A 12,707-nucleotide genomic window follows, 5' to 3' on the forward strand; every position below is an offset into this window, starting at 1 on the left:
GTCAGTGAGCCAATAAGCATGCAGCATGCTTCTACCAAGATCTAATAGTGTTGGTGATTGGCTGTCTAATGTTACAAATCCCTCCTTTACACACAGAGACAGGGCTAACGTAGAAGGAGCTGAAAAAAGAAGAAAAAAAAAGATTTGTGCAGTAATGTATAATGTCGTAATTTCAATTTGGTTTGCTAAATTGCTATTGTTTAGAAACTGGTATCATAGGCCCGGTATTGGTATCATTACTGGATTTATACATTTAGAAAATACCCAGCCCTAGTGAAGAGGCAGCCAAAAAAGGTTTGACATTCAAAGAGAATATCATGAATTAAAGGTAAGGTGAGCATGTTTGTGACTGGACGGCCCCAACAACTGAGAAATGCTCTGGACGCTATAAACAACAACCAGAGAGGTGCCCAGAGGTAGGGATGTGTCATCCCTGATATACTGACCTTATTAGGTGGGTTGGTTATTGTCCAGAATTTACAATTAAAAACAGTTTCTTTATTCGTTACTGCCATTATAAAATCCACAGTTTCTGCTACAAGTTGCACTCATTAGGAGTAACATTACCTTATTTATCAAATTTGGGAAGAAGACAGCAACAGCATCTAATCTGTACTCAGTATCTGTAGGTACCCTGAGTTAAGGGATCAGAATCTTTCCCAGAAGAGAAAAAGTCAGATTAGTGCACCCCAATTCATGAACAAGGAATGGAACTCCCCAAAGGTGATCCCTTGATATTCAGTAGTGGTGCCGGGAAGCTCTCAGGACAGAAATGCGTGTAAATGAATGAATGTTGTAAGGCAGCAAATGAAAATATTATTTCTTAGATGAATAAATTAAAAAAGAACTTTCTTTTGGTAAGGCTGTGCAATTAATCGAATTTTGGTCACAATTTAAATTTCAGCTCATAACGGTCTCAATACTAATTCATCAAGAAAAAACTTTACATTTTGCAAGTAAATTCTTATGTTGTTGTGTTCTGAATGACACGGATTTATCACAGAAATAGACTTTGAGTTCATTTATTTTGTTTTTCTTTTATTTGAATTGTATTTATGACTTGTTTTCAAAAGATTGTGAAAGTGCACTCCATTAGTTGATCTTATTTTGTGTTTATTATTTAATACTACTCAAACATCTGAATATATATCTGAATATATTTTTTTTATTTTAAGGGAATTCAAGGTTCAATGGGTAAAGGATTAAGGGAAATTTCATAGTTCAAGGTGTCTTCACTGTTGATTTGTTTACCTGTTTCACTGTTTTAAGTTCAACAAATGCAACATCTTTCCAGAAGTCAACGAGTAACTGTGTTAAATAATCATGACTTTTCCATAATCGAGCAGCCCTAGCTTTTAGTTGATCACTTACTTAAAATATTTGGATATTGTGAAGAGGGGAAACTGTGCAAAATGTACACTGTGCATTTTCTGCCTGATGCCTTTAAGTAACCACAAGCACATCAAATATGCAATGCAAACAATGTAACAGTAGGGTTGTTGCAGAGTCTGTATGCTTCTGAAACTGGGGCTGTTTGTTTAGAGTCCGTTATGAAATTTCATTCCACCTGCACAAGCACATGTGCAAATTTACCTACTGTACATGCATACCTGGGACTTCTGGGCTCAAGGACTTCTGCCCCAATGATCTGTGGGTAATAAAGACACACTGAAACATTTACACATCAAACACATACCCAGTCCTCATAGTGCCTGGTTCCGTTCTGCAGCAGGTCCTCCAGCTGGATGGTGCAGTTGGCTACAAAGTCATCATATCCGATGGGTGCATCGTGGAAGACAGACAGCTCCAGACTCCTGCCCTCACGGACTTCAGTGCAGAACTCCTGGTTCCAGGCGGGGCTGTTGGTCTTGGTCTTGGTGGCGGTCTGGCCAAGCCGGGTGTGATCCAGATTCAGGGCCAGGTAAGGGTCCAGCTGGAAGGAGCCGCTCTTCCCCACAGCGTGACGCAGGGCCCATGGTGTGGGCTTCAGGTTCACTGCCTCACACACTCGAACCTTCAACAGGCCACTGAACACAGGCATGGCTGCAGGCGGCTGGGATGTATGTGTGTGTGTGTGTGTGTGTGTGTGGTGTGTGTGTGTGTGTGTGTGTGTGTGTGTGTGTGTGTTTAGGCTATTCTGCCGGTTCCTGCTCCTGTACACAAAGTGTTTCCTTCCAATGAGCGGGGTCACTGCACAGTCCTGCTACATCCCATAATGCCGTTGGCTTCTTGGACTCTCAGTCTAGTACAGCCATATCTGAACACTGTAATCTACACACGCACACACAAACAGAGGCACGCGCTTACAACACAGCTGATCTCTAATGGGCTGAAAAAACGCAGTAACAACGCAGACTCACACCCTTCAGAGGTCGCTTGCCGAACACTCTCCCACCCGAGCGGCTGTCTTGTTTGTTTATGGTCGGTCCCGTGCGCCACACAAGATCCCTGTTTCGGCGTAAACAGGCCGAGATATAAAACAGCAGTGAGGGGGAACGCGGGTTAACGAGCTCCGGTTGGGTTCACGTGAAGCCCCGGAGCGTCCCCACGGTCCTTGCGTGTCTCTCCCGGGTCAGGGTGGGAGAGAGCGCGAGCAGCCGCGCCTAGCCATCCGGGATTGGTGCTCCGTTTCCAGCCCCTCGATCGCTCTTCTTTGGGATAATCTCCTTGTTTCGACCTCACAGCAACGCGATATTTGCGCGTACTCTCGGAAAGCAATGCCTTTTTGCCCCCTCAATGCAGTCTTTTACTGGCTCACGAGCACCCTAAATACATCACGGTGCTCCGCTCCCGTTGTTTTTTTTTCTGCTTTCGGTCCCTGTTTCCCGTCCCCTCTCTCTCCTGAATCTGAGTGAGCGCGAGCTGCAGGAAATGCGCAAAACGCGTCACCCGCGCTGCCGGTCTCTTGCGCCGGATGAGAGAAAACAGAGATTGTGTTCGTGTGTACGTGTGTTTGTGTGTGCGTGTGTTTGTGTGTGCGTGTGTTTGTGTGTGCGTGTATGTGTGCAGAAGAAAAGGTGGTGGAAGAGGCGTTTTTTAGGCGCAATAGACGTAGTGATGGATGGAATTCACCGCAGGCGTGTGTGTGTGTGTGTGTGTGTGTGTGTGTGGTGTGTGTGTGTGTGTGTGGGGTGTGTGTGTGATGGCCACAGCCAACAGAGCCAGTCAATCAGTCGCTTATGCATGGTCACAGACAGCCTACCACACACACCCACACACCAAACACACACACACACACACACACACACACACACACACACACACAGTAGATAAGAAGAGAGTCTGCAGAGACAGCAAGTTATAAAGACATTGAAACAAGTATCTTAAAACATTTCTCTTTCCATACCTGCTACAGTCAAACCATCAGCTAGAGAGGTATGATGGTGTTTTTGTCAACAAGGGAGTTTTGATAAGGGGACTGCTGATTGTATATATCTGTATATATATTTACAATGCCATATGCGTTAACCTCAGTAGTATTATGATATCTTGTATCCCTTGCAACTTCTATATTAATTATATTTACATTTAATATGCAATTTCAAGGTAGCAACCATATACATACACTTGGGCAATTGATTGTGATGAGTATGCTGCAACAATGCTTATTGCATCAGAAACGAATGCTGAACTTGGTTTAATTTCTTTTTCAATCTCTATATATGAGTTCATTATATGCATGCATTTCTGTAAATTAATTGCTTGTGTCTACGTTTTTATGTAACTACTGTAGTTCTGTTGATGTTATTTTTGTGTGGGAGCTGTTACACTTTTTAAATCTGATAAAAAATAAACAATGAATGAACTTGCATTACCAATATATTTCCAGGTGCTTACCATTGCACAGTATCGTCTTTTCTAAGTTATATTGAAGCATACATGCATTACCCTGATTGTGCTTGCAATTTCTACTTGATTTTATTTCACCTTCTTTTATCTTGTTATTATCAGTTAAATGTTTTTTTTCAAGAGTATAAGAATTTTTCTTCCACACACAGAGTGACATGCATCACATGACAACAAAACTAAATGTTACTATATATGAGATAAAAAGGTAGTTTTTTTTGTCACAAAGAGAGCAGCAGGTATGAACCGTGGACTGTGATGTGAGTGTCCTCAGATTTCTTCCTCACACACACAAACCCAGAAGTACATATAAGTTTGTATTGGCATAACAAAACTTTTTAGCAAGCACAAGACAATTGCACGAAAGCTCAACAGATTTAGTGTAGTGTACAATGTCTACATTTTGCACGTAAGAATTTAAATATATTTTTCCAAAATCAGATTTCTTTTTTGTGTACAATTTTGTTTGCATGTGAGGAATAACCACTGAAAAAGCTGAGAGCATGCAGCTTTGAAGAAAACAAGTCTTCCCACCCACCTACAGTAAATCTAGAGATGAACTAAACTCACAGAGGAGTAAAACATCTATGACGCTCATGATGATGATTATTTTATAGTCTTGCGTGTCTTTAAAACATTTGTTGAACATGCAAAATGTCCACGTCTCTCACAGCTTGACTTGCACAGAGTTTAAACATCTGACGTCTGAAGAAAAAGGATTTTACATTGAGCATCGTCCAGTCAGCCCTTACGTCATCTCAGGCCTGGCCAGCTGCGCCACCTGCCGGCTCGAGTGACGTATCGCTGGGGATGTGACGTCAAGAAACGACGTGTTCAAGTGCTCCTCGTAGAGCTCCTGCAAGAGCCTTATACTGTTGAATATAGCACATTACTGTATTAGTGTTGTTTGTGCATAGATTTTAATAATGCAGTTGGTGTAGCTGCTACTTTTTAAACTGTTGTGTAGTTTATCTACTGTATGTCTAAAATGCATCATGTTGTTGAATTCATCATAGTCTATATTTTGTATTTAAAACCTTTATTTGTTACACAAATGTAGTTTGATAAAAATTAAAAATTAAAAAACGGTTTCTACCGAAGAGGGCAATTGCTATTTCTATATGTATCTGTTGCCCCTTTTCTATATTTGACACGCTCTATTTTGTAATTGTGTAATGTTGTAATGGATGTATTCGTGATGTCTAAAGGGGATTTTAATCTCAAGGGACTTCCTGGTTAAAAAAAAGGGGTCAAATAAAAAAAAATATATGCAATTATATATGCAATTAAAAAAAGGTAATACTCCCATCGGGAATGTAGTGGAGTGTTAAGAAGCCGTCTTTACTGTGTCCACTGGATGGCGCCACTCTGGTAGAGGATAACAGTTTTGTTCAGTTTAGAGACTATTTTTTAGGATTGGCTTTTTTTTTCAACTATGGAGGAGATACATTTTTGCATGAACAAATAAAACATCTAAATTATGTAGGAGGCTCATGTGCAGATGTCCTGGAAACTATCTAAAATCTAGTTTTAAGAATTTTAGACAGGGGAAACATAAAAGTAGCCCAACCCAACCAGTGGCGGATGTATTGAGTTATTTTACTCAAGCAAAAGTAGCAATACTACAGAGCAGAAATACAGTGCATTCAATTTTTTACTGAAGTAGAAGCACAAAACTATTAGCAATCAAAATGTACTTACTCATTATGCAAAATGGGCTGTTTCAAAGTACTGTGTATCATTTTATTGGAATTATTGAAGCACTATTGCTTCATGCTTTAATGTTAAAGCGGATAATGGTGGAGCTAATTTTAATTATCTTATAAACTGCTGGATAGCGTGTGAATTTTCCCCCAGGAATCAATAAAATATGATCTTAACTGATAATAACATAATGTAATGTTTTTGTTGATTACATTCTATATCATTAATATGAATCTGCAAAGTATTCAAATAAATGTACTGGCGTAAAAAGTAAAACATTTGCTTCTGAAATGTAGTGAAGCAGAAGTAGAAAGAAACAGAAAATGGAAATACTCAAGTTAAGTACAAGTCCCTTTAAAATGGTACTCAAGTACAGTACTTGGTTGCTGTTAATCTCATACACGCTGATAAAAAAACACAGAACTCACTGGAAAATAGCATGCGTTTGGTTGCTTTTGTCATTGGTATTTTGAAAACATCTCTTACTTTTTAATTTAACAAATGCTTCTATTGTATTTTTCTTCAACAAGTAGGCCAATATGTGGATAAGGTAATTAACATAATTGATCAAAACTAAAATCGCTTTTAGGTTACATGTTTATTAACACAGTTTTAAATCTGCCTGTGAATCAATGTGTAATCGTTTATACGTGTATTATAACACTATAAAGATTTTTCTATGTGTGGAATCATAACGTATATAACTCACTACACATGAATGCCTGCTGTTCTATCAATAATTCATTAACTGTAACAGCTTAATGATTACATATACTTTATTGTAGTAGTTGCAATTGTTGAAAGTGATGGTGTCATTAAAGAAGAATGTGCACAACAGTCATATATTAAATAATTTTATTTACATAAAAATACCCAAACATTTATTCTGTGTCAATTTGAACATAGAGTACAACAAAGTATCACACACACACTGCACAGTGACCTCTGTGAACCTTATATAAAGTAATATAGCCACAAGCGGCGATTCGCGGGTTCAAACTTTTTTTCTCAATAGCAACTTCAACGTATATTCACACGTGTTCCAACGTCGTTATAAAACATATCCTGCATGCTTTGTAACGATTGGACAAACGGTGCACTTTTGTTTAAAATGCCTACACCTGATTTGTCAAAAACATTTATTTTTAATTCAGTTTGATATGTAGCTCAGTCCAGCTCATGGCGGTTTGAGAAAAGCAGATGACCAACACAAAAACAATTGTTAAACAATAAAGCCGCAAGCTGCGATTCCAAGCTCAAACCTTGATTCCTGTCATTCCACGTCAAGTTATTGTCCGTTTACAGCGCCCCCTAGTGGTCAATTTGAATGAGACTTACAGGGAATGTGTGAGGTCCTTATGTAGACATTTCCTGGAAGTTTTGTGTTGATTAGACAAACATTTAGTCATTTATAGCCTGATATGTGCTGTATCACCTGCAATTTGTTTGCATTTATAGCGCCCCCTGGTGTTTGAGTTTAATGAAACTTTCAGACGTGGTTCAGGTACCTAGGACATATCCTGAGAGATTTGTGGTGATTGGACAATGAACATGTGATTTACAGTAACATGTGTGTAAAGCCACTCACCTATCTTGTGCTTGTAGCGCCTCCTAGTGGCAAATGTGTATAAAACTGTCTGGATATGTCTGGGGCATTGATCTGAACATACCCTGATAGTTTTGTGATGATTGGTCTTACGGTTGCTGATTTGTGTTCATTTATGTCCAGAGCCACGCCCCTTTCGAAGTTTATTGGTCTATACCTTGAAAAGTAATATAGGCTAGATATGGATATAAAGATATGGACATGCTTTATGCGACTTGTAATAAGCTTGATCCATTGATGATTCACTGAATATTTTGTGGCAATCGGAGCTACGGTGTAGGAGGAGATCTCAGAAATGGGTTTTTCAAAAAATTCAAAATGGCGGAAACATTTTCTAGGTGGACCGTAACGGTCCTTGGGCACACAACAAATAATAATAATAACTAAAACAGACAAACATAGAAGGGTTCTACCGGTTTGCGGTTTGAACCCTAATAAGTGAAGGTAAAGAAACAAACAATGTCATGAACATACAAACAGCCAGACAGGAAGGTAAGCTTCAGTGCATATTGATTGTCTACAACAGGGGACATCCAGGGGTCTTCTCTAGAAAGAACTAGATTCATAAAAAAAACAATAACAATGACACATAATTAGAGAAAATTAGAGTGATTAGCTCACTGGCAGGTTTCAGTCTGTAATTGTCCTCCCATGTGGGGGTCCCACTCCATGGGTTAAAGTCCAACAAGGGTCCACGGCTTGACGTCGGTTTAATCAGTTTGATAGTGTAAGCTAGGTCAACAGATGTGCACCGCACCATCCCGTGATGTAGTTCAAAACCAAAAATGAGGGTCTGATCTGCAGCTGGTGATAAAACAAAAAAACCAAACAGCAAACCGGCCTCATAGACAAAGATCAATCACATTTTCAGGAAATAAAAGAACAAAAAAATCTTCATGTAACCTCTAGGATTATTGGTTTGGTGGGCTGGGGTAACGTTCAGGATGCAGCTTTTTACTGCAACCCAAACCCTGATCGGCCTTTCGTACACATGGCGACATCATTTTCCTCTCTATGTTAACCCACGACTGACCATCATAGGACCCTGAAGGTCCATTTCATAATTTAGTCTCAAACATCCAAGTCAGAGTCACTGTCCGTTACTGAAAGCAGAATGTCTCTATCTGCGCGCTCCCCGCTTTCGTCTGGACTGCACTCTCCTCCGCTAAGTGACCGCGCACCGTCTGGACACATCCGGTGGTGCTGCAACCTGAAAATCAAGAGTAGGCTAAATGAAGTTAATAGTGGGGTGGCCCGCTAATTCTAAACCACAGTACGTGCAAAAACAAGTAAAATGCAACAAGATAAAATTCATAAATTCATTGTTTTGTTATTATGAAAAAAAGAGCAAAAATACAACTCCTAACCACATAAATGGTTGAAATTGATCGAAATCTTAGAAATAAAACATTGTGCCTAAAGCAATTTGCACCCATTCATGCATGTTTTGATTTCACTAGCAGGGTGGTTGACCCACACACTGACCCTGCAGCAAATTAAAGTGAGAGAGAGAGAAGGAAGAAAGATCGTCCAGGTCAGACTGACAGAAGGAAAACAAAAACCTACAAGCTGAATGGCCGTGCCCTTTTACGCATGAATTGCCCCTTTACGCACAACCTTGGCTGCCCATGGAGACGAAATTGCCTCAACGAGAGATTGAAAGAGTAAATGGATAATTATTAGTAAATAGTCTTCTTACCTTTTGAACATATAGAGGTGCCTTGATTTTAATAGTATCTCGACACTATATTAATAAAACGAACTGTTACTTGGCTTCTCTCGAGTGTAATACGAGAATGTTTTTTTTTTTTTAGTTTTTTTTTTGCAACTGTGGAACTCAATGGACAACTTGTTTCAAGCCAAAGTCACTGACCTGTTTTTGGCCGCTGCCGCCCGGTCTCTCTGTCTCCGGTTTTTGAACCAGTTCCCAACTTGAGTCGGTGTGAGTCCGGTTGCGTGCGCCAGCTCCCGCTTCTTCCCGGGGTTCGGGTACGGGTCCTGCAGGTACCACTCTCTTAACAGTCCCCGCGTGCGCTCTTTAAAGCAGTGCGTCTTCTGCTCACCGTCCCAGATTGTCTTCGGTAACGGGAACTTCTTCCTCACGCGGTACTTGTCAACAGGTCCGAGCGGTCGACCCCGGAGCTTCTCTGCTTCCCGGTAGTGAGCCTCGAGCCACATCGCCTGCAGTTTACCGTGGGAGTCGCGCGTAAAACGGTGCGTCTCCAGGATGTGATAAAGCTCGCGGAAACTTCCCGTGTGGTAGGCCACCACGGCGCGAGCCCGCTGCACAGACTCGTGCTCAGAGATGGAGTCACGACCGTCCGCGGTCACCGGGAGTGACCAGAGGAAGCGGGCCAGCCGCTCGATGTCTCCGGTCTCCTCCAGAGTCTCGCAGACACTGGCGATCTGCGCCGCGGAGAAACACAACCCAGGCAGAGCCAGGGGAGGACAGGCGGAAGGATGGTCCTCCCGGGAGCGGGAGCAGGACAGAATAGGAGGCCCATCAGCAAAGTGTGGCAGGAGGACACGGGAGGCTGAGAAAACGTCAAGCGGCGATCGGAACACCATCTGGATGACAGAGCGAAACCAGAGAGGAGACGAAGAATGTCTCGGAAACGGTCTGCCAGAAATCTGCTGAAGTCTGACTCTTTAGCTCACCTGGGAGTCAGGGAGGGATCCTTAATCTGACTCCTCATTGGACAGACACCCTGGAGCTGATGTGGGGTTGTCATGGCAGCACTGTCAATCAAATGCCGAGGATTGATCTCTGTCCTTTTAACAAGCTGGACACAGAAAGTCTCCCCGAAATGACACTCTATTGTGAACCGTTTCAATAAACAAGAAGAAAAAGAAGATACTGAAATGCCACTTAGCCTACTAGTTTTTTCCGGAGCTCTAAAACAGATTAAAACAAGTGAAAGTGCTGGAAACATATCAGGGGGTAAATTAGAATCTTAGGCCTACAAGATGACCATAAATATCTCAATTGGCGTTACAGTTACACATTGTATTTTAGATTATGTGTTGGTAATAAAGAATTTTTAAACCGTTTTAAATTGTTGTGGTTAAAGTCTTCACATTTGTAAGACGTTTAACAAACTTAGCTTTAAAAACGCTTTAAAAACTTTTAGTTAATTCTAGCACACTGTTTTATTTTCAACATGTTTACATATATTATTATTACTACCATTTTTTGTTTTCTTTTAGTTATTGTTTTACATTTAATGTTTGTATTATGTCCAGTTGCCTGCTTATATTCCCTCACTGGGGTCCTGAATCGTTTTAATCCTGGTTTAACCAAGCACTTTGTAAGTTTTTTTTTGAGTGGTATACAACAGTTCATTATTTTATTACATTTATCATAAAGGCCCACACTGCTGCTAGTTATCAACTTTAAAAATCCCTTTAAAGTTGTTTCCTCTCCTCTTTTTCTACATCATACTGAGCAACAAAACAGCCATGTGATGTGTGAAGATGAACACATCACATGGCTGTTTTGTTACAATTATTTCCCTTGATTTGAAAATGCTAACAATGAATATATGACAATAAACAAATAACCAAATAACAAGAAGACCATTAGGGCCCATTAAACAGAGAAATACAGACTGTGATACAACAGGAGGAAAAACATGTTGAAACCAAACGGACATCAGTTTAAACCAAATCTCTAACCTCTCTGGTCCTGCAGGTATAAGCTGCTTGCATCAGTTATTATAGCAGTGATGTGGACGGTGTGATTGGAAATCTCACCCAGATCTGAGAGCGTATGTTTCTCTCTAAGTGGTCTCCCTCCACTCTAATCACTTTCTAATCACTTTTCCATTCTCTAATATTCATAAGTTCAGAGATAAGCTGCAGCTCTAGCTCCATTCTGTTACACTGGATTAGCATCAGGCCTGCCCAGCCTGCTAACATTAGTCTAATAGAGCAGCATATTCAATCAGCATTAACACGTTTCTGGTTGCCCTGGGCCATTTGCTTTGTGTGGCACCTTTAGTGCAGAGTTACAGTATGTGCAAAATATAAAGTAGATGTTCTTTGGACACACACACACACACACACACACACACACACACACACACACACACACACACACACACACACACACACACACACACACACACACACACACACACACACACACACACACACGGTCAATGCCAATTAACCCAACAGCCAGATGTCCCTGCTTGGTGGTGTGAGGAGCCGTGTATCCAATTTTTCAACCCAGATGATGCATGGCAGTGGTAATAATCAAATAAGCTTTATATCAATAATAATAATAATAGAGTGCACCGTTTTTTAAAGAGGAACACCACTGAAGATTTAAAAAAAGGAAAACATCCCGGGGTGTGGTGGAGTTAAAAAGAGCTTGCATCTTATCTCAGCATGAAGGCAACATTAGCCGACACTAGAAAAACACACCCAAATCTCCAACTGAACATTTGGTGGTCGAGTTGCATTGTGGGTAATGTAACGTTTTGACAGAGAAGAATGCATGGAAAAAAAAAAGATTTTTACCTCTGGTTCTGCTGTATTCATTTTATCCCTAGGTTGTTTTTTGTAAACTGTCCATTAGGGGTGGTGGGAAAAAATCAAAACAGCATAGTCTCGCGATATTTTCTGTGGCAATACTGTTTCGATACACAAGTGCCAAGCATCGACATTTTATTATTTATGTGTTGGTCAGTTTGTCTGCTTGACAATCCCTTTTTATCTTCATTTTATCTTTATAGACAAAACACATGTTGACAACGTTTCCTTTTGGGGAAATCATTTGAAATTGGGAAAAATTAGAAGTTGGAAAAAAGGAATTGCAATATATTGCAGAATATTACAATATGTTTAAAATTGCAATGATATCGTATCGTGGCATAAGTAGCGTGATTGGGAGGCGTCTGAAGATTCACACCCCTACTGTCCGTGCGGGGTCGGCGTGCAATGCTAAAACTATTTGAAGGACAATCACAAGACAATAACAACGATTAACAGTAGAACCCTACATTAATATTCTCGAACAAAGTTGAATAATTGTCATCAACAAGGAAGAATTTCACAGCCAAGAAAGATGTTTCAGTGTCAGTTTAGTTTCTCGTCTTCCCACATTCCCAACAAGTAGCTCATTTGGCTCTACTCGAGATGCTTACGTCTCCAGAAGATCGCAGCATGTTTCTCTGCGTGTGTTTTAACAGCGAGAAACAATGGACAAACACACACACACACACACACACACACACACACACAACAGTGTCTGAGTGACAGTCATGGCCAGAGCTCCTCCAAGTTGAAAAGACATTCTTCTAATTGAAGCGGGAAGGACGAACCAAACGTAGGTCTACTCGAGGAAACATACTCAAGGTATCTCGAGGTGTGTGTGTGTTGTGGTGATGAGGGGTTGAGTGTGTCGTAATGGTGACAATTAAACAAATTCAGCTTTGTCTCTTTTCAGCGACAGGACAATTAGGGAGGAGGAGGGAAACCAGAGCGGGGTATAAGCGAGTGGATGACAATTCCAGGGTGGCTGGATGAACACAGCGAGGATGCCAAG

General features: G+C 40.8%; 2 protein-coding genes across 2 annotated transcripts in view; both read right to left on the reverse strand.

Annotated features, from left to right (window-relative positions):
• Positions 1-2,920, reverse strand: part of prkcea (protein kinase C, epsilon a) — a 36,550-nt gene extending 33,630 nt beyond the window's left edge. Inside the window, exon 1 of the mRNA XM_032503147.1 lies at positions 1,697-2,920. Within this exon, the coding sequence (XP_032359038.1) occupies positions 1,697-2,041 (345 nt within the window). The 5' untranslated portion in view covers positions 2,042-2,920. The remainder of the gene's footprint in view (positions 1-1,696) is intronic.
• A 3,471-nt stretch (positions 2,921-6,391) lies between these two features.
• On the reverse strand, positions 6,392-9,916 carry six3b (SIX homeobox 3b). Its single transcript, XM_032503227.1, has 2 exons — positions 9,030-9,916; positions 6,392-8,366 (listed from the first exon to the last, which is right to left on the reverse strand). The coding sequence occupies exons 1-2, from the start codon at positions 9,722-9,724 to the stop codon at positions 8,228-8,230; spliced, it is 834 nt and encodes a 277-aa protein (XP_032359118.1). The 5' UTR covers positions 9,725-9,916; the 3' UTR covers positions 6,392-8,227.
• Between the last annotated feature and the right edge of the window lie 2,791 nt (positions 9,917-12,707).

Source organism: Etheostoma spectabile, chromosome 21 (assembly GCF_008692095.1).
Source record: "Etheostoma spectabile isolate EspeVRDwgs_2016 chromosome 21, UIUC_Espe_1.0, whole genome shotgun sequence".
Taxonomy (NCBI): Eukaryota; Metazoa; Chordata; class Actinopteri; order Perciformes; family Percidae; genus Etheostoma; species Etheostoma spectabile.